General features: G+C 42.8%; 1 protein-coding gene across 1 annotated transcript in view; it reads right to left on the bottom strand.

Moving 5' to 3' along the window:
- Positions 1-27,664, bottom strand: part of PTPRN2 (protein tyrosine phosphatase receptor type N2) — a 1,024,661-nt gene that overhangs the window by 540,990 nt on the left and 456,007 nt on the right. The window contains exon 10 of the mRNA XM_019498778.2: positions 10,563-10,649. Within this exon, the coding sequence (XP_019354323.2) occupies positions 10,563-10,649 (87 nt within the window). The remainder of the gene's footprint in view (positions 1-10,562; positions 10,650-27,664) is intronic.

Here is a 27,664-nt window from a genome sequence, read left to right as displayed (position 1 = left end):
GGCAGTCACCACTTGCCACCCTGCCACCAACACTGCTGGCAGTGTCTGTAGGCGGTCTGCGATCCCCGCTGGCTATCACCAATGCTGCCAGTAGCGGCACCGCACTCCTGCCACCACTGTGCCCCTCAAGCCTCTGGGGGCATGTGTCGTTCATGCCATGGGGTGCCCTGGTGAACAGATATTCTCCCAGTTCCTGGTGCACACCCCTTATATACTTATAGGCTGACTTCTCTATGTTTCTATGATTATGGTCACCCAAATGCTTTCTACTATAGGATTTTTTTTCCTTGGATGCATCTAGCTTTACCAAACTTTCACTATTTGTGCTAGCATTTTCCCATGCCTGGGGCTCACTTGCTTACTTCAGCAATAAAACATTCCAACTGTTTCCAAAACTGAGGTTAGGAAAAGTACATTGATTGACCCATGCTAAAAAAACCCAAGAACTTGAAATCTTTTCTTTGAAACGTTAACCCATTCTTACGCTTTGTAACAGGCACTTGAGATTTGGCAGGATGTGCCTTTCACTGTCCTTGTGAAAATCCTTTTAAACCTTTAAGAAGTCACAGTTAACATGCTCTGTAAGGTCTTCTTATAGATCAATAGCTGAAATAAACTAAGACCAGCCCAAATTCAGCCCTCCTAATTTAGTCCACATTACAATAGTACAGGTATGCATTACGAGACTAGCTTTTATTAAATGATCATATAGTATCCTCATTCAGTACATAGGATCCGCTTACTCTAGGAATGAAAAACTTCTAGAAAGCCAAGCTCTAATCATAATGCACACATACAAGGGAAGTTAAATTAAAGCCATGTGGGCAACCTTAGTTCTGACTCTACCCAGCTTTTGCATACTTGACTCACCAACCTACTGATGGTCTATTAACGTAATGTTTGGTGTATAACATATGTACAAATCTATCACAAGCAACTGGGCAAAATGGCAGGACTACTGAGTGAAATGCTATGGCTCTATAATGTTGGAAATCAGATTAAACCATCAGAAAGAGCTTTTGTGGCTTTAAAACCTCTGCATATCAGTGTTTACAACTTATTGCCAATAACCTGTTCCTTCCTAGCATAACATAGTTATATTCATATGTCTACATTACATGTTGGTATTGACTACTGCTGTTGACTCGGGCAATTTAGTATTTTGCAGAAGATTCACAGAAATTTAGGGCTGGAAGGGACTTTTTGAGATCATCGGGTCCAGCCCCCCTGCTCTGGCCAGGAAAGACTGCTGGGGTCAAGCTGCCACCAAATCCCCCCGAAGTCTTCTCTTTTCTAGGCTGAACATTCCCTTATCTGTCTTCCTTTCCTCACGTGGCTTGCTCTTTAGGCCTCTAATCATACAAGTGGCTTTTCTCTGGACTCGCTCAAGCTTCTCCACATCCTTCTTGAAGTGTGGCACCCAGAACCAAATGCAGTACTCCAGCTGCGGCCTCACCAATGCCGAGTACAGAGGGAGAATAACTTCCTTAGTTTTGCTTGAGATGCGTTGGTTGATGCATGCCAGAGTATTGTTTGCAAAGAAAGATCACATGTATGCAGATACCCGCTCATTGTCATAGGTGCCATGAATTTGGTGGTTTGAGTTCTATTCCCAGTCCTCGCATCACAAAACAAAACAAAGGGGAGGATCCAAAGGGCATCCAATGGTGTAGCAGCACCGCTTTGTTTCAGACCACACTGAAGGAACAGCAGTTTAAGGTTTTTTGAGTATCCAAAGTGGATAAGAATCCCCACCTTTCAGCCCTCCCCCTCCTTCTCATCTGTGCTCAGCTACACATCCTCTTCATTCCACCCCCTCTCCTTCATCACCATAGCTGGCCCAAAGGTTGGTTAGGGACAGGGCTCTAGAGCTGCATCTGCCATGCTCCAGCCGAGCTGTGTGAAGCACTAGGCTCAGCAGGGAACAGAGGCAGCAGCAATGGCTGGGTTTCCTGCCCTGCCTAATCCCCCTGGGTTTTCCCCAGCAGCCTGGAAGTAGGATCAGGGAGGGGGAACCCACCCACCTCTGCTGCTGTCTCTGGCCAAGCCCAGGGGAAGGAGTGGGTACTGAGAGTGGAGGGGCATTCTTACCTGATTTAAGGACTTTAAAAAGTCCTCAGTTGCTTTTCTCACAGTATGATCTTTCCACCCCAGGAAGTGGGGGATGGGGGCATGCATCCACCCCTGCAGTACCAGTTGCTACTTCCCCATCCCCCGTTTTAGAATCCCAAACCCACCTATTCTTACTGGTAGTAGTCTAAGAGAAGACAAATTTTCAGAAGCAAAAACTATGATCTCTCCAGGAAGCATGCTTCCTCTAGAATATGACAGGGCACAGTAGGAGACAAAAATGACATAGAAACATGGAAGGATGCACAGCAGGAGAAACTGGTGAAGTACTAGAACAGAAGTGAAGGAGAAGAGATACAGATGTCAAAGAATCATTAGCAGAGGTTCAAGGGGGAAAAGGAAATAAAGTGACAAGAAAAAAAGATTTTTTAATTAACATTTTTTTTCAACAGAATTTCAAGATGGCTAAAATTTACTAATAATGCTTCTTCATGTAATCAATTTCAGTAGCTGCTACAGGGAACTTGTTTGATCACCATCAGGAGCTGTGGTATTCACAATACAAACTTCAGTCTTGATCTTTCACACTATGAAAATGCTAGGGAACTCAGTCTAGAACAGTGGTTCTCAACCTATCGAAACTCATAAGCTGGATGAGTGGTGACTGATCCATGGGCCAGATCTTGTGTGTGGGTTGGTCTGCAGACCTGACCCAGTGTGTGGTTGGCACACAGGGTTATTCTGCAGGTACAACCCTGTAAGCCAGTCTGATCCTAAACATCAGATCTGGATGCAGCACAAGAACATGCATATACCCAAGCCCATGTGCCAGATCCAGCTGTGGCATGACCCTGAATGCCAACGTGATCCAGCACATGGGGCAATAGCATCTGGCCTGTAGGGCTCCCCATGCATCTGGATATTTAGCAGAAGGGAAACAGTGGCAATGTTAATTGCTACAGCTGTGAAAGCTACCACTCCACTTCTCTCCCACCACCAAATTTCCATACCTGTGGAGGGTGGGTCCCATGGCCTGGATGACATGGCTCCATAGGCTGAATCCAGCCTATGGGCTGTAGGATAAGTATCACTGGTCAAGAATGTTGTCTGATAGGCATGGACAGGGCCATTCCCTTTTATTTTCTTTGTACTGAAAGCTATCCAATGAAAAGTAAGTCCAGCAAATCTCTTCAGCAACTTTTTAGGTAAATGTCCCAAATATGAGAACACTAAATACAAATACAGAGTTAAATCACACTGGCTGTGTCAGAAGAATCCAGGAAAACTGTCTGTGATAACCAAGTAGCCCAGGCCACAGAATTACAATATATTTCCTATTACACTTACAGGTGATCTACTAGATTTTACAGCCTTTTATTACATTTGGATTTTCTTTGATAAAAACATTCTTTTCTGTAAGTTAAGCCTATGGTGGTGGAAGAACTGTAAATACAGAAGAAAGGTCACTACTAGAGTTCACATAGTGGTGGAATCCATTCATTTTTTCAAAATGCCATGCCTCCTAGTATTACAGCCCATATGACTACAATCCATATGATACCAGTCCAACAATCAATCACCAGAGGCCATGGACATCTATAATTAGATTATAAAATCATAACTAAAGTCATTTTACGTCTGCTTGCATAATTACATCAGCATGCTAATATCCTTTTAATGGTCTCTAATGATGTAATAAGAAATAATGGAATTTATTTGACAGCTACATAACCATTAACAAAACATATTAAGCATAACTAGTACTTCCATAAAAATTCAGGCTGGATCTGAAAGTGACAGCTAACATGCTGGATCTTTTCTCCAGTGTTGAAACATTTCTAATTACGTATTCCCCAAATATTTCCACACTCATCTGCTTCACAGGGTGAGCAAAGTTTATGTCAGTGCAAACTTGACAATAAACCAAGTGTAGCAGTGGACTGCACACTCTAGGAGCCGAGCCTGAGGCTATACTGAGAATCCCAGGCCATCGGTTAAAGTTGGCAGGTTTGTGAGAGAGAGGAGATAAGATAAGCTGATTACCACCATGCATCAACTAATCAAGAAATAACATGGGAATCAGCTACAAAAGCAACAATTCACTCAGCCAAACTCCCAAGCAGTAGGAGAAGCTAAAATACAGGCATGTACTATAGGTAACTGTAGGCAAAACTAGCCGCAAGACAATGATTGCCTTCATGGAAAGATTTTTTTCTAAATTACTATATTACAAAAAATAAAAAAAAGACCAAAACCAGTTCCAAGTTCAGGATTACTTTAAAACTAAATTTGTTCCTGAAATCTTTTTTTATTAATTACTAACTATGTAGGTATTTTGAAATTAACCCTGTGTTTTTCATTCGTATAATTGATTGCATCTACTCCTGAGCACTTTTATTACTTTCAGAATCTGTAACACAGGAAATGGCCATCTGTTATGTTGGGGTGCAATAACAGAGTGGTTGGGATATCTATCTACAGTTCCAGAGGCACATTTTGAGCCTCAATCTTATCTCATGTTGAGAGTGGCCACAGTTAACACAGCTCTAACGTATACCTGGTTCTTGCAGCTGGGGATTTGGAGGTGGGTAGATGTGAATAGGGTCCATATCACTCCCTTGCCTACCACTGCCTGGTATGCCTAACTTGGGCCTTTTCAGAACATACACATTTTGTGTTTCCATGTCAGTTTTTGATTTACCAAGGATGCCACTTTCCTCTCCTCTTCTACCATATTCCTAACTCCTATACCTGACTTCAAAATTGCAAGATGCATTTCCCATCAATTTATGTACTTTATTATGTTAAAAATGCTAACTGTGTTCCTGAGAAAAATATGGAGTACTTTTATCTGCTGAGAATTTTCTGATGAAAAAAAATCTCTTGATAGCATAAGCTAAATAAAAGTCATATTTCCTGAGAGGTCTGGGTCTTGCATTTAGAAATGTCAAAGGTAGATTACGGATAATCATTAAGTCAAGTCCTTCCTGAAGCTTCTCCCTGTGAGGTTACTCAAAAGCTAACCAGCTCTTTCAGATTCATACATTTCTCTTATAATTACTATGCAGCGGTGACACAAAGGAAGAAGTCCATGCCACTTAATTTCTTTACTTAATGTAGACTTTTTAAAGGTATCTATTACAAAGGTATGGATTCACCAAGGGCAAGTCATGCCTGACCAACCTGCTGAAAAATCTAAGTCTCTCTAAATTCAACACGACTTTAACTGGAGTTGAATTTGAGCTAAAGCATCTAATTAATTTAACAAAATACACTTATTTGTCACTGACTTGAGTTTAGGGAAATTATTTCATTCTAGTTTCCCGTAGATTATAAATATTATTCAAATAAAGGCATAGAACTGATATACTTTTAAAAACTTTTGGGTCCATCTACACATGCATTAATACAGAAGAATAAACTTTGGAACAGTTTGAGCCAAACTAAACTACTCCCTGGCACAATGTCTACATGTGTGCAGTGTATACATGTGCACCTGGGATAGAAGCAATTTGAGCCAGGGTGGAGCAGGCCTGGGTACAGGGAAGTCAGCCCCAGGCTCTGGGTGGAAGCATCTGGTCGCAGAGGGGCTGGCTGGAGCACAAGGGTGCTGAAAGTGCAGTCATGAGACCAGGCAGCAGGCAGGAGTCTGGCCCCCAGCTGGCTTGGCTGATTGGGAGCAATTTACACCCAGGGTCAGCGCCTATAGGTGCATTTAATTGCAGTAAATTACCCTGCTGAAAGATAATACTGTCCCGGGTAGTACTATCTTATGCTGATGTAAATTAGTTTACTGAGGCCTCATACCGTCACATGTGTAGACAGTGATGCTTTACTCCACCACTTATTAGTCTACAGTAAACCTCATGTATAGATGCGGTTAACGTTAATAAAAACAATGAGCTCTATCCTATTTGGAATCTCTGTCATCCATACTGTTGAGTTTTAATATAGTATTTACATGGAATAACTTTGCTATCTGTTCAGCTATGCCTAGTCTTACTTTTATATATATATGAATAGATTCAAGGAAACCAACTTCTCTAATCCCACCTATCCACAAAACAGACAAGAGTATTCACAGCTATGGCATCAGAAGGCCATGTTTTACTACAGCAAATACATATTGCAGCGATTGCAAATACATATTGCAGAGAGTTTTGATTTGTACAGTGATAAACATTCCTTACGGGCTTTCTGCTGATAAGGAAGGTGCAAATGTTCTATTGCTGTAAATAGACTAAGATAATGGAGCAGCATTTTTATTGTCTCCAGTAGAGAACTGGCCCATGGTATTGTCCATTTACATGAGTGACAGACCCAGGTCTAACTTTTAGTTTGGGTTTCCTTCTCTCCAGCAATTTTTTAAATTTTGAAGTACATTTAATTCTAAGAAAGAAACAAAGACCAATTTCAGGAATGAGTCATTTAGCAATTTAGCATTTAACAACCAAAAAACAAAAGCTTTACTTCTTCATGAAAGACTGTAGAGACTTTTGTAGAGAATCCAATAAGCCTGCCACTTCCACTATTTTTTAAAATCATTTAGCTCCAAAAAAATCTTATTACACAGAACATTGAAGAGCTGTACAAAATTTTTCCAGAAAACAATAAATTCTCCAAAAATACATTTTTGGAGGGAGAAACAAAACTACGTGCAAATTTAGATTGAATTTGGTAAATGGTTTCACATGGAAAAAACAGAGGATTTTTTTTTTTAATGTTGAAAGGTTCTGTTTTGACATTGGGAGAAATTATTTTCTGGGTCATATTAAACCTGTCTGGGTTTGCTCAGGGTCTGGAATGGGATTACATGATGTGGCTGTCTGCTACAGCAGGGGACTGAGTTCAGTGACAGAGAGCTCCCCTCCAAGTGATTTCCAAAGTAACAATTTTGGTTTATTTACATGACTGGAAAACAGGTTTTGCTCTTGGTTTTGCTTCAGCCTGAACCAAATAGTTTTATTGATTTCCCTTTTCTTTTTAGCTAAAGGACCAAAACATTCATTATTTGATGAACCTCTGCTCCCCCCCTACCACTCCCACTGCCTTCCCCCCATCATGATTTTATGAACTACATTCCTTGTTGGAAATAAAGGTGTTACATTTTCTTACTATTTCCAGATATTTTTATTAAGATGTTATATCTAAAGAATATAATGTAAGAAATCTATGATGGAAAAACTGACATAGACATTTTAGGATTCTGGTCATACAGAATGAGATAGCTTGCAACTTTCTTTAACAAGATTGGGCTGTTTTCAAATTGCCAATGCTTTTGAAATATTGGAGAAAATGTATGAAATTTTAAAAAAACTGACAGAATAATAGGATCATAGAAAATTAGGGTTGGAAAGAACCTCAAGATGTCATCTAGTCCAACTCCTTGCTCAAAGCAGGATCAGCCCCCAACTATAATCCTAGTATTGGTTTAGCCAGGTCTTAAAAACCTCCAAGGACCTCCACAACATCCCCAGATAGCCTGTCCACATGCTTTGCTATCCTCTTCATGAGAAACCTTTTTTTCTAATATCTAACCTAAACTTCCCTTGCTGCAACTTGAGATCATTGTTCCTTGTTCTGTCATCTGTCACCACTGAGAACAGTCCAGCTCCATCCTCTTTGGATCAACCCTTCAGGTAGCTGAAGGTGAATAGTAAATCCTGCCTCAGTTTTCTCTTCTTCAGAATAAATAAGCCCAGTTCACCCAGCCTCTCCTCACAAATCATGTGCTCCAGCCCCTGAACCATTTTCACTGCCCTCCTCTGGACTCTTTGCAATTTCTCTACATCCATTCACAGTGGAGCGTGGGGGCTAACTGGGCATAGTACTCCAGATGTGACCTCACCAGTGCCAAATAGAGGAAAATAATCAATCTATTGCTAATACTTATACTAATGCAGCTCTGTATGCTGTTAGCAAAAAGAGCACACAAGATGGCTTATATTCAGCTTGTTGTCCACTGTAACCCCCAGGTCCTTTTCTGCAGAGCTGCTGCCCAGCCAGTCAGCCCCCAGCTTGTAACAGTGCAAGAGATTGTTCTGTCCTAAGTGCAGGACTTTGCACTTGTCCATGTTAAACCTCATGAGATTTCTTTTGGCCCAATCCTCCAACTTGTCCAAGTCACTGAATCCTAGCGCTACCTTCCAGCGTATCTACTGCTTCACCCAGCTTGGTATCATCTGTGAACTTACTGAGGGTGCACTTCATCCCTTCTTTCAGATTGTTAATGAAGATATTGAACAAAACTGGCCCCAGAACCGAGCCCTGGGGCACTTCACTTGATACCAGCTGCCAACTAGACATCAAGGCAGTTTTCTATCCACCTTACAGTCCATTCATCCAGCCCGTACTTCCTTAGCTTGCCTGCAAGAATATTGTGGGAGACCATATCAAAAACCTTGCTAAAGGCAAGGTGCATCACATCCACTGCTTTCCCCACATCCACAGAGCCAGTCACCTCACCAGAGAAGGCAATCGGGTTGATCAGGCATGCCTTGCCCTTGGTGAATCCATGCTAATTGTTCCTAATCACTTTCTTCTCCTCCAAGTGCTTTGAAATGGATTTGTTGAGAACCTGGAAATGGATTCCTTGGAGATTTTTCCAGGGACTGAGCTGAGGCTGATCAGTCTGGAGTTCCCCAGACGCTTGCCTTTTCCCAGTCATCTTGGATCTCTCCCAGTTGCCATGAACTTTCAAAATAATGGTCATCGGCTCTCAGTCACAGCAGCCAACTCCCTCAGCCCTTTCAAGTACATTGCATCTGGCCCCATGGACTTGTACAAAGCCAGCTTTTCTAAATAGTGCCTAACCTGAGAGAAATGTCCCAGTTTGTTTATTTACTTCAGTTCCTCAGTGTTCAAGAAAGATATCACGTATTTTTACAGTGCCTAATTTTCTATTCTTTCCCTGGCAATTTCAGTTGAGGATGCCTATTCCTAAATAGTACCAGATTGGAGCTCTGGGTGTTTGGTAGCAGGTACATAGATGGCAAAATAGACATGTTTTCTCAAAGAGACTGACAGGAAATTCAAAAACGGTGGTGACTACTAGGAGATATTAACTCCCTTGCTTAACATATGCTGCATTTTAGCACAGCAGGTGGGTGCTTGGGACCTGGCTGCCAGGGACCACCATGCTCCTTTTGTAGGGTAAATAGGGAAGGAGAGGAGGAGGAGAAAGGTGGCTGCCAATGTCAGAGGGAGGGGAGGGAGAGAGAAAGACAGCTTAACATTGATAAACAGCACCTGCCAAAGGGGAGAGGAGGGTGGGCAGAGCTCTGGTAAGCATCACTAGTGTAGGGAAGGGGGTGGAGAGGGTGAGCAGTGCCTGCTGTGGCAGAGGGAAGAGTGCAAGGGCAGAGTGGGCTACAGAGGGGATCAGTGGCACAGAACAGAACAGGGATGGGGATGTACTGAGCCAAGCTCCTTGCTGCTAATCCCCCTTGGTGTGAGCTATATCAAGTCATTTAAGGGGCCAGATCTGGGCTATCAACCATAGATTGAGCACCACTGTGCAATCTTAGCGTTCAATGAGCTATACGATAATGTAGAGCAAATGAGCAGTCCACTGATCTACAAAATCTGCCCACTGTAAATCTAAGATTTAGCACTAGAAAAATAACAATATTTATGTTCCATGAGATATAAAGAGCCTCAGGGCACTGCAGAGCGGACTAAGGAAGGTGAAGCAATGCAGTGACGCAGTTCAACAAACACAAGCTATCAGCTCCTGAATCTCCTCAAACAGATGGATTCTATCCACCCCCACAAAGCTTTCCCTTAGGACAAGTTTTCCCTGAACTCTTCTAAACCTTCTTGTGAACTAACCTTCCTCTCCCATCAGTTCTCTCAAACTTAGCATTCTCTCTATATTGCCTGCATTTTGGTGTGTTAAAAAGGAGGAGGTAAAGTCCTTATGTAAACATCCGCACCTAAATGTCTTAGAAAATCTGACACACAAAAATTACTGCTTAGATACAACAGGCCACAACCTGTCTTATATACAACAGGAACATGCACGGCATTTGCCAGTGTGAATCATAAAGCAATACAGCTAAACCTAGGCCTGTGACCTGTTAAGTGCGTAACTTTGAGAGATACAAAATCTAGTACTCTGAGCACAGGACTCAAACTCAGTCATTCCTGCTTCCTAACTTCTTTCTGACATTACTTTTCCCTCTGTGGGACAGAGCTCAATACTCCCTGAATATAGACTCTGTGAAGCATAGTTTGGATTTGGATAATATTCTGAAGACATGATATGTTATCATTTTTTCCTTTTATTTTATCCTAGTGATAAGCTGAGGATGTTGTTAGACATTTACTTGATTAAAGAACCTATTGATGACCATATACAAAACATTATAAAGAATGTCAATATATCCTGTTTTCCCTCTCCATAGGATGAATTTAGGTGTTAAAATTTAAGAGATGAGTTAAAGATAATGAGAGGCCATATAAAATAAAAGGGATGAGCCCCATATACGTACTTGATATCATCAAAGGCACTCATCTGCAGCTTCAGGAGGTCTGCCACATCCTTTATTAACTCCAAACCCTTTTCCACACTCAGATGGCTGTTGAAAGGAAGCAAGAAAACACAGCATTACGAAAATGGAACTCATCAATACTTGAGAGGCTAAAAGTCCCAAAAGAGTTATCACCTTGGCCTGTTAGAGTCTGAAAGCCACCGTTAACTGTATTCCTGTCACATAGCGATCGTGATATCAAGGGAATTGGGATCAGGTGCTTCTTCGGGCATGATGAATCACCTGAATTTTCCAGCAATAAGACAAACAATAAGGTGTAAATGGAATTGTTAGGAAGTGTAATGGGCCCATGATGCAGCAACCAGTTCATCTCAGTCCTCAATAAAAAATGTAATAAAGTAAAAAGAAAGAAAGAGAGAAAAGGATTGGTGATACAAGGAGGGAAACAAACAATGAAAGTCAAATTGCAGGGCTTTGTATCAAATGGACAAGGGAAAAGCATATTTTTAAATTCATTAGTTTCTGAAATGAATCTTTGCCCAGTGAAAGGACACAACATTATTATGGATTTGAAAGTAAACAATGAAGCAAGGCACACAGTCCAGGGGATGCTGATTAAATAGATGCGAGTTACTTTGATGTGTTGCTGACATAACCTGCCTTAAATCTTTTAAAGTTTTGTCAATGCCACATTTACATTTTTCTAATTTAGAAAACAGGTTGCAATCAAGCATAACACAAAAATACTGTCATCATTTAAAAAGCATTTAGCTACATGCAAAATTTGTATTTATAAAAGTTTCAGGTTATTAGAGTTGTTTAATGCTCTAAAGATGTATTGTGAATATTATATTTCTGTCTCTAATACATAGTCATGATGCCATGTTTATCTGCCATTCATGATGGTGAAGCTAAACAAGATAATTAAAAATAAATTATTATTAATAACAGTAATAATTAAAAGATTTAGGAATGTCCAGTGAATACAACAGATACAAAATCTTTATTTAAATTTTGTATTATAGACTGACTTTCCACATGGTTAAGCCCTAAAGTTCATAAAATTAAATTTCACAACCATGATTCTGTTTTCACCAAGGCCACTCTAAATCAGAACCAACTCCAGTGAAATCAGTGTAGAAATTGTAAAGATAAAAGAGGGTCAGGCTCTATCAGTTTGGTATCCAGGGTTTATAATAAGAAGGGATAAACAAAATAACTCATGCTATTAACAGTGATTTCTTTAAATAGGCTAAGATAAAAAGCTGTTCTTCCAAAGACCAGCTCAATTTATTATTATTATTATTATTATTATTATTTAGTAATTATTATTATTATTATCATCATCATAATTGTATTCACCACCACCACTTCATGAATTGAGCTGCAGTAAGCACAATTTTATTTATTTTTCATACAATGCTGTGCATATACTGCCCCAAGGATATCTCTATTTAAATAATGGGATATCTCATTTGGACCTTGGTAAGGGAAGAATTCCTCAGTTTTCCTTCACATTCCTACAGCTCTAACCCAAAATGCTCAAGGGACTCTCTGTCACACAGACAGAGGTACCCCTTAGGGCACCAGATAAATTTAGAGTTTTTCTAGATGTGTAAACCAGAAATGTTCCTGCATTGAAGTAAAGTAAAAATCTGAGTGTTTCTGGATTATTCATATAAAAACCCCTTTGCATTTCAAGGGCTTTACTTGAAATCAGCGGGTGGAACTCAGATTATTCACAGATCACCATGAAAGCAGACTGTCATTGTGACTCTAGGGCTTATGTGTTAATTAGATCCTTTCTCTTAAAGATGCTTGTTAAAAATTTAGGGGGATGACTGGTGTCAGCAAGTAGGGGTTTTCTATAGCAATATGTATATTCACAGGTGCAAGGGAAGCCTTATATGCATGTTTGATGGCTTTTCTTTTCACTGAGCAAGTCTCATTTGTACACACTCACCCTATAAAATCCACCCCACCAACCCAAACCACTCCAATTTAGAAAAAAAAGTGCACTGCTATCAGCAGTTGTAATACCAGCAGTGGTGAAACTCAAAAGAGCATTTGCCTACTAAACTCTGACAGGAATGCCAACACCCTTGGGAAAGAGAGGAAGTTGCTGAAGATGCATGTTTCCCCACAAGCCCAAATGTCCTGATGATAGTATTAATCATTCTTATAGAATAAGCATGTACATGGGGACTCACCAACCCATGTACAGGCTTCTGCCCTTGTGGCCAAAATGTTTTTCCACAGGCTAGGAAAGTAGTAAGGCGACTTTCACTGTCATTAACAGCAGGGCAGGAGAGCTTCAAAAACAATCCTGACGTACTTTTTAAATATCTGAATAATATTCAGATTCCATTATTCCCTTTGGTAATAGTAATATTATAAACCACTTCATTATATATTAAAGTTCACGATAAGAAGATAAGAATAGGGATCTGGATATTTTCCAATTGCCTCTTTAGTGTTTTCTAATAGTTAGCCAATGTTGTTCAGCTGTTTTGTATAGTTACAATTTGGTTGTACTGAATGTTGACTAGTTCAAAGCCCTCTATAAAACCAAAGTAGACTAGCCCTTAACCCTGTCCCTGCATTTATTTCTACTTTGTGACAACACGTTTGCTTATTGTTGCTTTAGTGGAGAGGCCTACACGGCTGCTGTGGCAAACCTTCCCTAACCTGCGGAATGGGACCATTTGGACTTGGAGGCACAACCAAACGAACGGACAATGCAATGGTGCAATGCTTCCACTTCTCTATCCTCTTTCTGGGTGTACAAAAAGAAACATGGCATCACACAGGGATCCTTCAAGATTTCCTTTCCCCACAATTCCCAAATGAGGTGAATGTGTGGGGTGAATCTCTGGACTGCCGTCCCTGAAGTCCCAGGTGTGTTAAAGGCAGAGGTACACTTAGCACCTGTTTGAGTTTTCTTTTGGGAGTCCGTGACAGCAAGAATTTGCAATGACAGACACGCTTCTCTTCAAGACACGATATTATTTAGTCAGCTACAAAGCACGTAGAACAAAAAACTAACAAAAGTCCTACACATGGATACTGCTGCCCCCCTTCACAAATCGTCCTCAGCTTAACTAACTCCACTTTCCACCAGAGAAACCAACTGCTCCTACCGCAGTCTCTCCCTTTCTCCTCTCTCTTTCCTCAGTGCGACCACCTGTCTCATTTTCACCTGGGCAGGCCTATTTTAAACAGCTATTGCCCTGGGCATCCTGTCAGCTTGGCCAAATGAATGCAGCAGCAGCGTTGCTCTCTGGCTACGGGGCGCGATAGCGACTTTCCAGATCTCAGCCTAGCCTCAATCCTGACCCTTCTCTCCCCTCTGCTCTGCTCTCTGGAGCACGTAGCTGCAATGGGAGCCTGGAGACAGCTGAGCATGTTAGACATCGAGAGGTGGTGGCAGGAGGGGAAGAACAAGAGTGTCTCATTTTGAGACTCAGGTCATACGTTCAGTCTAATTCTGTTTCAAATACTCTGGATAGTCTCTCATTTTTCTGAACCCTCTTCCCTTTTCCACAGTCTTTGAGGTAGCTTATTCCCTGACATCAGGCTTTAGGAAGTGTAAACCATTCTAGTCATTGATAATTTTGTCATTGTTAGCGAACTACTTTGAAGCCCAGAGAGGTAGTTAGCTGTGTTAGGTTGAGGCTAGGCAGAAAGAAGGGCAGAGTGTGCATAGAGGCATGAGCTTTTATAGGCTACAAACTACTTCATCAGATGCTATGAATGACAAAATGGACTGTCGGCTACAGAAGCTCATACTTCTCTGCATGAATTAGGGGGTGTGTAGACAAAATGGGGGCCCTAAATAGAAGCGGTGGGTTTTTAAAAATACCACTTCAATTTAGGGCCGATTAAAAACCTGGATCGTGCGCACACCCCGCTGACTTACCTGCCCCTCCGGCAGCAGAGAGGGGAGGGTGGAGCCTACCTTCCTGGGCTGCTCCCAGGCTGCCTGCACGGGCTTCCTGCAAAGCCCCTGAGCTGCACAGAGCCTGGTGCTTCACTCTGTGGCTGTAGGACAGCAAACTAAAACTCCTTGGAGGAGTTTTAGTTTGCTGCACCCCAAGTCATTTAAGGCGCATTATACCACTGAATTTGCTACAGCAACTGGAATTAGTGTGCAATATGCTGCCGACACGTGCAAACACCAACACCATTAAAGCGGTGCAAAAGCATTTAACCTACTTTAAAGTGTCGTGCGCACATGCCCCTCATTTCATCTACACACGGCCTTAGTCTATAAAGTGCCACCCTGCTCCCTTTTGAAGTTGTTCACATCATTGCTGTTTCATTTTCTTTCTTGAGTTTACTCTTTTAGAGTTAATTTGACATATCCAGGCCAGACAGTATCACCCAAATAAACTGAGGTGCATCTTATCATAAAAGTATTTATTTTTCCAGAGCCAATACAAACTGAACTAGAAGCCAAAAAAATGTGTGCAGCTATAAACTTTAAGTATAAACTTAACAGCCCACTATATAACATCTTTCAGAATACTTTAGTATTCTCAATAAGTAACTCTAAAATCTCCATCTTCATTCGGAGAATACATTCCTCCTCCTGCCCAAGGGTCATTACTGTGTAAACCAGTGTTTTCGTATTGAAACAAAACACTTTACTTCCACTGTATTATCCTTTAATACCTGTTCTCTCTGTCACCACTAGTCTAAACATCATTTTTCAATTGAAAGGCCAGAGCTTACAAACATCTCTAAGTTCTCTCTAAGTCAGATAGCCATCTCTCTCATATCATTTGTAAAAAGTACTTTGTTAAAAGGGCTAACAACAATGAAGTTATAATCTGAAGAAAAAATACCTATATATATATTTTACTGGGGAGTTTATATTGACATAGATTTCTTCTTCTAAATGAGATTCTGAATTTGTAATCTTAAGCGTTTTTCACAGCTCCCTATATTTACCCTCACTTCTCAACCTCACATCATGGTGCATAGAAGTCTTGCATCCATCTAGCTGTACCTGTTGTAGTATGAGATTCATATTTTTATTACAATAGCAAATTTCATATAAGGATGTTAAATTATCCCCTCAGATAAAATGGCTGTGCCAGTAGCATACCTAAGGCAGGGGAAACAGGGCACCAACCCCAGGTGCTGATCTAGAGGAGGTGCCAGCAGCATCCCAAACTGCTCCCCACATTCTTCCCCCACCCACCCACACTCTGCTTTCTGGCACTCAACAGACTCTGTCCAAGGTGCCAAAATTGCTAGCTTCACCTCCGGCCTGTGCTGATGAATATTAGGCTGTAATGTCATCAGAATATATCACTGCTCCCTTTATGGAAACTGGCATGCACCAATTAAAGCCCAAAGACACTAATCCAACAACAGCAATGATAATTTAAATTAGCTCTCCTGATCATGTCAAAGCTGAGTTGTCACAAAAAGGAGGGTTGGATGACACTACAGGCAGTCCTTGACTTACAGGGAACAGCACTTAAGACATTTATAAATTGACACCCTGTTTTGACCTTCCGACATGGGTTTCTACTTTCTGACACTGCATACAACTGCATCCAGCTGGTAAGTCTGGTGTGGTAGAAGTGGAGGGGGAAAGGAAGGGGTTTGGGGGGGGGGGGCAGATCAAGGCCCCTGCAGTAAGGGAGAGGCTGGGGCAGGGGCAAGTTGCTCATCTGGCCATTTATCCAGCAGCTCCTGCCGCTCATCTGGGAGGACGGGGGGCCTGTGTGCTACAGCCCCCCCATAGCCTCTGCTCCAGTGCCCACCCCACCCCAATCCGGGGGCTCACGCCTCCCCCACTTGCCCTGTTGGGGCAGGGCGGACACAAAACAAAGTTGCAGCTTGCCAGGAGGGGCAGCTCCTGCCACTGTGCACTGTTCATCCAGAGGCCATGCAGTGGCCCCATCCTGCGCCCACCCCGGCTAAGTGAGCATCAGGAGGGCATAGCCCCCGCTCCAAGTGCAGCCTGGTGCAGCTCTGGCCCCACCCACCCCGCCCTGCGCAGATCCAGGGGCACATGACCCCCCTCCCCCATGCCCTCTCGGACAAGTGGTGGAAGCCGTTAGATGAGCAACTTGCCCCAGCCCCAGCTTCACAGCAGGGGGCCTTTATCTGCCCCCTGCCCCACACCCCTTCCTTTCCCCATCCTCTTTCACTACAACAGGCTTACCAGCTGGATGCAGTTGTATTGGGTGTCATAAAGGAACCATTCCCCCATTTATAACATTGTTCCTATGGGAAAATTGGTTCCAAGTCATGACGTTTCCCCTTAAGATGCAGTTTTCAGGAGCCAATTACATCATACGTCTGAGGACTGCCTATATTTTAATTAGATATGGTCCTGAACTGAAACTACAGAAACAAACATCTCTTAACTTTAAGTGGAAATTCCTGAGTCCTTAGAACTTTTGAAAATTAGATACCTATGTGAAAGTTAAGACATAGTCCTGGGAATCTAACTTCTGGCAAATACTAAAAGAAATTTTAAAAGTTTGCAGGGGTAAATCAGAGTGCACAGAAAATATACTAACCACTTGGTACCTTGCAAGAATTGGTATACAGCTCTAAACAATATACACTGATTTTTAAAAAAGGCAATTCTACTTTTAGAGGTGACTCCAATATAGCATCCTGGAGTTCATTTTTTGTTATCTGTCAAAGATTTCCAGAGCTAATCTACTCAAAATACAAGAAAAATATGTTCTTCTTTCCTGACCTCCAGTTCTTCCAACCTGGCCCAGGTAACCACACTTACAAGGGGTTATTTCCTTCTCAGGCACAGCAACACAAAATTAAGTTGAAAGTCAAATTTTTTCCTCAGTGGCATCAATAAAATCTGACTGCCTTCAAAGGGATTACACAGGTGTAGCATACAAAAATATATCCATTATCCGGGTAAAGGTAAATAGGAAATGAAGGATACTAGCTCTGCCAATAGCCTATGAGATGACCTTGGCCTACCAAATCCCTTCATCTCCCCAAACCTCAGTTTCTCCATCTATAAAATAGAGATAATAATACTGACTTCCTTTGTAAAGCCCCAGTACCTATTGGTGGAAACCACTATGTAAGACTTTATTTAACCCAGTTCTTGTCTCTCAGTTTTACTGATGTGGTAAAGAGAGAGAGAGAGTAGAATTAATTGCAATCCATAAGGACCGTGCACATTCCTCTATGTCAGATATGGGAAAAAGCCTGTAGTGGCAACCAGCAATGAAGATGTAACCTAGGAAAAATATACATTTTAACAATGTAAAAATCTTTTTTTGTTCAATTACTTAAAGAATAGGGCTGAACAACGGCTCCTGATCCCAATCCAAGTTCAGATTGATGCCTTTGTAACCATTCCAATGAGTGCTGCATTTGTAGACGCTTGCAAACTTCATCAGTGCATCTCACTAGTGATAACATACAGAAGCCACCTCAAAGATAACAGATTACTTATCTCTGGCTTGAACTAATGATTATGTCTGTCCAAAGTTAGATTTGTAATTTCAGATCAAAAGAACAAGGCAGAAATGTATAAATAAAAGCAGTGTGATAAGGTCCTTTGGGGAATGACAGTTCATAATGTGACAGGCCTCTTAGCCCAGCATAACCAAATTAACACTTGGTAACTAATAAAAGCTACTGGACAGTGGCAAAGGGGAGAGGAAACAATAATAAAAGTAAAGAATGATGAAAAATATCTGTCCTGTATTTCCCAACACACTTGTCAAACCAATCCAATAAATTGATCCATTTTGGAAGAGAAAATCTGATCCAGTTATACAGATGGCTTGATTGCTAGTGTTTGCCAAGTCTACTCCCAGTCCAAAGAGAGGAACATGTACCTCACAGTTAGGTTATGTCAGCTTCACAAGCAGTTGTTCTCATTTGTTTTTCCTTCTCACAATTGTCAAGTGTCTTCCAAAACCTACTTAGTGAGCCTTAAAATCCATCTCCCCCCACACCCAGGCCATCATTCAAATCACATATTTTCTTTCCCAAACTGTACACAGTGCCCTTGCAATACATTCTTAAGCAATTGTAATGTAGCACAGTAATGGACATCCAGGCAGTCCTGTCAGATTAGTTCAAATGAATCATTTTTTTGCAAAAATGAGAAATAATCTACAGGACAGAAATAGGCCTGACATAGGGAATTACACTCCTTAAACCTACGTGTCTGTCTAAACCCCAGTGAAATCTTAACTACTTTCTGAAATATCTGCCTTCTCACCTGAAATCTTGAAAACGGTCTTAATGGAACACTTTATTTTCCACATGGATAACAAGGTGAAAAACAAAAAATGCATGTGACAAATTGTTGTTCCATTTATCTTAACAAAGCAACCCTTATTAAACGCTTAAATGCATGCTGCAAATGAGACCTGCACATAGATTAAAGGATTACAGCTTCCACCTGAGGGTCCTTGTGTGGCTCTAGAATATCCTCTCCGGGTTGGGTTCTGCATACTTTTTACCCCAACAGCTCAAGAGATAACAGTAATAATTTAAGGGAGGCAGTGTCAGAACATTTCCAGTGGTAGCTCACTGCCTCAGGAAATTACTTGGTCTGACAGTAGTCTGACAGCCCCCATACATATTGCCAGGCCTCCAAGTCTGAGCAGGTTAAGACATGAGAAGGGGGGTTTTAATTTATTTGAGAGGGTTTTTAATAATGACATTGGATGAATTTATTTTTGGAATCATTTTAAAAATACTGAGCTTTAAATATAGATGCATGTTTTTGTATTATTTATACTCTGGTGATATCTACAGCATATCCCTGCTGCTGCTGGGGGCATGTGCTCTCAGGGCATGCTCCACCCACCCCTGCCGAGGGTGCCACACCCAGAAACTTGGCAGTGAAACTGCTTTTGGTTGTCCCATGTGGCTGCTTCTCAGATGCATCCATTGGACAACACCCCCCAGAACAGCTTCACCATCATATTTTGTGGTTTAGCACAGGGGTCAGCAACCCCCAGTATGCGTGCCAAGCATGGCACGTGAGGCCATTTTGCTTGGCACACCATGGCCAGCCCTGGTTCTGGGTAGCTGCTGCCAGCAACGGAGCCTGGGCTGCTCCCAGCAGGGCTTGCAGCATACCAGCTGCCTGCTGGGAGCAGCCCAGGCTCCTGGCTGGCAGCAGCTACCCAGAGCCAGGGCCGGCTGGGCTGCAAACAGCTGTGCCACAGAGGTTTAATCTCATACAATTTTTTTTAATTCTATAGGAAAGCAATCCTGAAAGCCTGAACAAATTATTTGAATAACTATACTTTTACTTAGGGCCTGTGCCTGGATGCAAGCTAGAACCAGGAGTCAATGGCAGCGATGATCACTTAGTCATTATCCTCTGTAACCTACTGTAATATGGGTAGAATGTCTCCCAGCCGTAGGCGGGATAATGATCCAGTTAAGGACCTTCCAATCTTTTGCATTTCAGCAGTAGCATAACTCAATTTGTTTGCCAAAACTTTGATATTGGCACTGTCTAAAACAGCTGCTCCCAGTCCTGCTTTAGCAACTGCAGTCAACAGCACATCACGCTTTGTTCATATGTGGACTTGGAAATTATTAGCACATGGAAGTTTTAGCCATTGCCAACAACCCTGCCTTCTACTTGATAGGACAATGAATGCCATGGATATCTGTCTGTTTTTGGCTTTTCTTTCCAAAACAAAATGTAGCCACCACAATTCTCTGTGAGCTGTGCCTCTCCTGTATGTCTGGTGTCACTAATTGCAGCAGTGTCATTATCAAATCATGCAAGTTCTCTGCCCATTAATGCTTTCCTTTCTTCTGGCTGGTCACCATTAGGGTGAAAACCTTCTAGGTTGAAAGCTTCATTGCTTGATTTGGACTGCAGATAGAGTGAACTTACTGGACATGGTTTTTCCAGCCAGGTGAAATGACAGACTATATTTAGGGCACCTTATCTAGCCCCCTCCCACCACATGGATTACACTGTGCCTTTGCTACTGCTGAGGCTCCTACTCTTGAGTGTGCCCTGCCTATGTGCCCCTACTCGCACATGCTAGCACATTCCAAATGCACTTTTACAGGTTACTTTTAAACCATCATAAAGGCACTGGAAACAGGAGGATTCACCCATTAAAGGGTGTTAACCCATGCTAAGGATCCTCTAAACGTTTTAAAGTTGTCACTTCAGTTGAGGGTAATCTTTGATCCATTTTACTCAGGGCATTAACCCGTGACTGTTCTGAAACTCTTCTAATTTTATGATGGTGTAGCATTCCATTGATTTAAAATGTTTGAAAGGTAACCTGTAACAGCGCCCCACAATTCTAGGGCTGTGTCCAGATAAGCACAGCTGCATGTTATATATCACCGCAGACTGACCTACGGTGTCACACACTGCACATTCAGGCATGCTCCATGCTGCTACCTTGCAGCGCAGGAGGGTTTTTTGACCCCAGGAGATCCTGGGTCAAAAAAACCCATGTGGAAAAAAAGAAGAGCCGTGCATGTGGTGGCAATGCATGCTGTCCAGAACCATGGGTGCACTGCACAGTTTCTCCAGCCCCCAGGATCTCAGGTAAGGCTGCTGGGGTCAGCACAGTTGCTGGCCCCAGCCTCCCCTACCCCACCTGGCATAACCTGCTGTGTGTCAAAGTGTGTGTGGCACAGGCATTCCCTGGGGAAAAGTAGCAGTGACACAAGGTGTGCCACTGCTTATTGTCCCCAGGGAAACAAACATCACACTTGTGTGGATGCAGCCTATATGTGCATGGCACTTTAGAGCAGCTTAAACTTCCTGGAATGTTTCAAAGGCACACTGGGAAAATCAAGGCCTATTTTGAGACACTATTCCTTGAACTGGTTTAATGTTGTGTACAGACATAGTGCATACCATGCCTAGTGTCTGTTCATTCCTCCAAGCATCCCAAACTGCTTCACTTCCCCTCCTCCTGGGGTGCAGGGGTGCTCTTTGCTTGTGCCTGTAGTGGTAAACCCTTGTAAACTGCTGGGTTGCAGTGGTGGGGAAACAGCCATGACACAATGGGCACTTACAACAGAACAGCTGTCAATTCTATGCTCAATGTAAAGTGAATTAGCCTATTGACTATTAATTGCTCCTCACTCTCTGCTCTTCATTCTTGTAGTCAGTCCTTCTCTGCAGGTTTCACCCTACAGTACACACACACCTCTATGCAATTCCTGGCAATACAAGATACTTGAGTGGTTGGAAAAGTCAGGGAGTTTGTCAGGGGGGAGGTGGAGGGGGCAGAGCACCCAGCCCCCTGGAAACCACAAGCAGGGGTCCACACAGAACCCTAGCACCTGGTCATACCTCCCAACTCCAAGCCCCTGCTCCAATTGCAATCTTTCTCCTCCTGTCTGTAAAGGAATCCTGAGGAAACTCTGGGCACTGAACCCTGGAAGGTGGCAGCATCTTGGGTAGTCAACCACCCCCGGTAGTGTTTTGGCAGCAATGTAATCACAAAGAGGTGATGGTTCAATTTAGAACCCTTAACTATGTATGTGTGGACACTTCTGTCCAGGGACAATTGTGAACTGGTTTCCAACCAATGTCATTCAGGAGAGGCTTAATGCTTCCACCCTGTGAAAGCCTAGGCCAGGCAACTTTTACTTATTAGCCAAGATCCACAAACTTGGCTACCTAGGACATCCCACGGTATCTGCCATTGGCACCATCTTGGAGAGAGTTTCTGGCAATGTTGACTCAAACCTTTTCCCATATGACACAGGAGCTGACAGGCTCTTGAAAGATACACAGATTTCCTAAAGAAACTAGCTTCCATTGACAAAATTCCAGCCACCACCATGCTAGTTATGTTGATGCCACATCTCTGTACATCAACATCTCCAATGGGGATGTATTACAAGCCATGAAGAACATTATCCCCAGCGAGAACACTGCTTCTGTTTCCAGTGCATTCTACCACTTTGTCCTCAGACACAACTACTTCAGATCAGGGGGTTCCCTATACCTAAAAAGTAACAGCAGTGCCTTGGGCACATGTATGGCCCCCAAATATAACAATGTATCCATGACAGACCTTGAAGTCTGCTTTTTCTACAGCTGTCCTCTCATATCCCTGGTACACCTAAAGTACTTTGATGTCATCTTCACAATGTGGACATGTGAGAAGGGATTTCTAGAGAAATTCCACCAGGACTTTAACAACTTCCATTTCTCCATAAAATTTACTTTGAAATATTTCACCCAGCAAATTCATTTCACGTGGTATCATAGAATCATAGAAAAGTAGGGCTGAAAGGGACCTCCAGAGGTCATCTAGTCCAACCCTTTGCATGAGGCAGGACCATCCCTATTCAAGCCATCCTATGCAAACCAACCAAAAACCAACTGACTGCTATGGGTACCTCCCTACCGGCAACTCTGATGCTAAGCACACTACTAGTTTCACCCTTTACAGCCAAGCTGTACGTTACTGTCATATCTGCTCTGATCCCACTGACCAGGATATATACCTTAAGAGTCTGGAACAGGAATTCTTACACTTACAATACCATCGTTAAACCATAACCATTCAAATCAACAGAGCCAGTCAGAACCTGCTCCAACCTGCTACAATATCAACCCCAGGACAAAGACAAGAGAATCCCAAATACAGACCCCTGCTTGAATCCCTCTTAGACACATTATTAATAACCTCCAACCTCCTGAAAAATGATGATCATCTCAAATCATCTAAGTGTGGGGGGACAAACCTCTCCTGGCTCGCAAACATCCCCTCAACTTGAAACAGCAACTCTCCAGCAAAAGGCTACTTAATGCATCCAGATCTTGTTCTGGATGCCTTGCTCTGTGACCCAGATGCCAGCTGTGCCCCTTCATCAAGAGAGACCACATTATCACTAGACCAAACAACATGTATGATAACATTCAGGGTTCATTTACCTGCTCCTCTACCAATATCATATACACCATTGACTGCTTACAGGGCCCTCTGCTGTCTATGTTGGACAGACAGGGTATTCCCTATGTGTAAGAAAGAATGACCACCAATCTGACATGAATTGTTGAAAGACATACCAATCTCTATAGCACAGAGATATTACCTCCCTGGATATTTCATTGCTGACTTCAGAGTAACTGTTTTTAGACACAAAAAAAAAATTAAACATAACTTGAATAGGAATTTGAGGAAAAAGAAATCATCTCAGACTGAACAGTGTTAAGTGTGGCCTAAACCAAGATTATGGATCCTTATCCTATTATTGGGATTAGCTTTTATAACACCTATGACCTTCAATGGGTTAACTACTTTGTCTTTCTCTCTCCTTCCCAGGTTGCCTCTCCCAGAAGTATCCCTTTTCCCCACTGCTGTTTCCTACCCTTTACATTGTAATTGCTTCTTTCTACTTAGGAGCTCTGCTTCCTGCTTTCCCTTCATAGCATCTGATGAAGTAAGTTGCTCCTTAGAAAAACTTAACCATCTTTGATTTAGTTAGCCTATCAGGTGCATCTACCTTGCCTTCTGTTGCCATTAAATACATCAACATTTTTCAAAAGCATCATTTTCCAAAAGATCATACACTGAATGGAATTGGTTGATCGCATATGCTTTTATTTCATCTCTACCTGAGTTCTGACTGGATCCATTCTCAATTCATGAATATTTATGATGACCTATCATGAAAGTTTAAATTCTCCAGCTCAGAGAAAAACACTGATTTGCCTAGTTAACTACAAGGCCTTGCTTGTGGATAGTTGCAGGAACTTCAGATATGTGACCCTTGTCTATCTTCTTGCATGCGTTCACAGAAAGAGATAAAAACAGACTTATTTCCCAACTGCTGCTTTTTCTGTTTTTGAACAAATAAACTCAGACTTGTAAAGTTCTATGAGAGACAAAACCAGATGTCTTGGATTGTTGTTAGGTCTTTTGTGTTTCTAGGTAAAAATGGTGAACTTGTCTAGTACGGGAGAAGGAGGCAGAGTAATGTGTGCAGCCAGCAACATCAGTATCCGAGTGGAACACGGTGCACTGCAAAGTGCAGTCTCTATTGTTGATTTCAGCACCTGGGAGCTGAGGAAAAAAGCTGTCATGCTGCTGCTGCTGTCCTAAAAAAGACCTTATTTGGGAATACTGCCAAGAAACACCCAGGTAAAAGAACACGAGCCAAATGTAAGAAGTGCAACAAAGAGATGCCAAGTTTGACTGTCAGAATGAAACAGCTTAAGGAAAATGCTCCTCCAAAGAAAATAGATGGTGAGGTGCACATTTTATGTGATCAGAACTGCAGAGAGCTGTTAGAGCTCTGCAAATTGTTTTATTTGCCTATTCTGGAAGATTTTTCGGGAGAGGCAGAACTCTCCAAGCATTTATGCTAGCTGGGGCAGTCAGCAGTAGGTCTCCCTACTGGAAGTTTGGCTATTTCTGTTATTTTCAATAAACTGTATTACAGATTCTGAACTCTGGTGCTCTGACTTGTTGATCAAGCTACCAAACATCATGAGAATCATCTGGATTGACTGCTCAGTAAAATTATTTTTTCACTGTTCTTATGGACTACCTTCTACCTATGTCTTTCCAGGCTAGCAAATTAAATTGTTTACACTGATGGTAATTTGTTAATCTGAGGTTTGACGGATGGAGCATTGTACTCAAGGATATGCCTGGCCAACGACAGAAAATGGGTCTGTGTATCTTAGAGAAACAACTGGAGCATGGAGCAGAAGACTCTTGAGGCTCCTTTTCAACAATATGTTCCTGTGAGGAGATGCCTAGATAGCAGAATACTTGGAAGAAGGAGGAGCAAAAGCTGCAATAAGCTGTAAATAAAAATGCAAAAGTTGAATGTGCATCTTTGCCACATACAACACTGCAAAGATGAGGAAGGGATAGGGAGGGGCAAAAATAGTAGTTGCCATGAGACCAAACCAGTCACTGCCACCAAGAGCCTGGTCGTGGACACTGCCCCATGTGCTGCTGTTGTCCAGGGCACAAGAGTGCCCAGGTGCACCTCACCACTCTTGTACATAGTGGGGGCATCTACACATGCACTTTACTGCAGAGTTGACTGATTAGCTCCACAGTAAAATGTCACTGTCTATATAAGCAGCACTCTTAGGCAGGAGTAAACTAATTTACTAACAATGTGGTCCCCATTTTTAAGAAGGGGAGGAAGGAGGACCCGGGCAACTATAGGCTAGTCAGTCTCACCTCCATCCTTGGCAAAGTCTTTGAAAAAATTATCAAGGCTCACATTTGCGAGAGCCTGGCAGGAAAAATTATGCTGAGGGGAAGCCAGCACGGGTTCGTAGCAGGTAGATCATGCCTGACTAATCTAGTCTCTTTTTATGACCAGGTTACAAAACGCCTGGACGCAGGAGTAGGGGTTGACGTCATATACTTAGACTTCAGGAAGGCCTTCGATATGGTATCCCACACCATACTGGTGAACAAGTTAAGAGGCTGTGACTTGGATGACTACACAGTCCAGTGGGTGGCGAATTTGCTAGAGGGTCGCACCCAGAGAGTCGTAGTGGATGGGTCGGTATTAACCTGGAAAGGTGTGGGCAGTGGAGTCCTACAGGGCTCGGTCTAGGACCGATACTCTTCGATGTCTTCATCAGCGACTTGGACGAGGGAGTGAAGTGTACTCTGTCCAAGTTTGTGGATGACACAAAAATGTGGGGAGAAGTAGACACGACGGAGGGCAGGGAACAACTACAAGCAGACCTGGACAGGTTGGACAAGTGGGCAGAAAACAACAGAATGCAGTTCAACAAGGAGAAATGCAAAGTGCTGCACCTAGGGAGGAAAAATGTGCAGCGCACCTACAGCCTAGGGAATGACCTGCTGGGTGGCACGGAAGTGGAAAGGGATCTTGGAGTCCTAGTGGACTCCAAGATGAACATGAGTCGGCAGTGTGATGAAGCCATCAGAAAAGCTAATGGCACTTTATTGTGCATCAGCAGATGCATGACGAACAGATCCAAGGAGGTGATACTTCCCCTCTATCGGGCGCTGGTCAGACCGCAGTTGGAATACTGCGTTCAATTTTGGGCGCTGCACTTCAAGAGAGATGTGGATAACCTGGAGAGGGTCCAGAGAAGGTCCACTCATATGGTTAAGGGCTTGCAGGCCAAGCCCTATGAGGAGAGACTGGGGCACCTGGACCTCTTCAGCCTCCGCAAGAGAAGGTTGAGAGGCGACCTTGTGGCTGCCTATAAGTTCATCATGGGGGCACAGAAGGGAATTGGTGAGGTTTTAGTCACCAAGGTGCCCCCGGGGGTTGCAAGAAACAATGGCCACAAGCTAGCAGAGAGCAGATTTAGACTGGACATTAGGAAGAGCTTCTTCACAGTTAGAGTGGCCAAGGTCTGGAACGGGCTCCCAAGGGAGGTGGTGCTCTCCCTTACCCTGGGGGTCTTCAAGAGGAGGTTAGATAGGCATCTAGCTGGGGTCATCTAGACCCAGCACTCTTTCCTGCCTATGCAGGGGGTCAGACTTGATGATCTATTGAGGTCCCTTCCGACCCTAGAATCTATGAATCTATAATTATCTCCTCCATAGGATAGTACTGCCAGACACGGGTACTAACCTATGGAGGAGTTATTTACTCTGCCACAGCGCATGTGTAGATGGCAACTGGAGCAGACTGGGGCACAAGGGTGTACAGTGCACGGGCTACCTGCCAGTTCGCTCCACGCTTGTAGGACACTCATGTCCCAGTCAGCCCCTCTGCAGCGCTGCTCCTGCTGGCAGTAACAGGGCTGGTCTCACGGCAACTACTGTTTTTGCCCCTTCCCCCAAATCAGCGTGCAGGGCTTGTGCCCCAGTTATCCTTCCCCTTTCAATACACTTCTGCAGGTCTGTGTCTGACTCCCTGGGCCCCTGTCAGCCACAGCTGCACCATCCCAGCTCAACATGCTGTGATCCTGGGTGCACAAGTAAACACTGCACCTGGGATCAATAAACTCCAGTGCCAGATTTTTTTCAACCATGCTAACTGTCTAGTGATTCCAACTGCCCTGTGCTAGGTGCCTTTCTACTCAACATGTAGGTGCTTTTATTCATGTTTGGAAGGTTGATAACTCTCTCTATTGATGCTCTAAGGATCCTAGTCACCTAATCCTAACAACATGA

The sequence above is a fragment of the Alligator mississippiensis genome, chromosome 5 (assembly GCF_030867095.1).
Source record: "Alligator mississippiensis isolate rAllMis1 chromosome 5, rAllMis1, whole genome shotgun sequence".
In the NCBI taxonomy this organism is placed as follows: Eukaryota; Metazoa; Chordata; order Crocodylia; family Alligatoridae; genus Alligator; species Alligator mississippiensis.
Note: the sequence above shows the minus strand (reverse complement) of the source record. Positions and strands in the feature narration are given on the sequence as shown.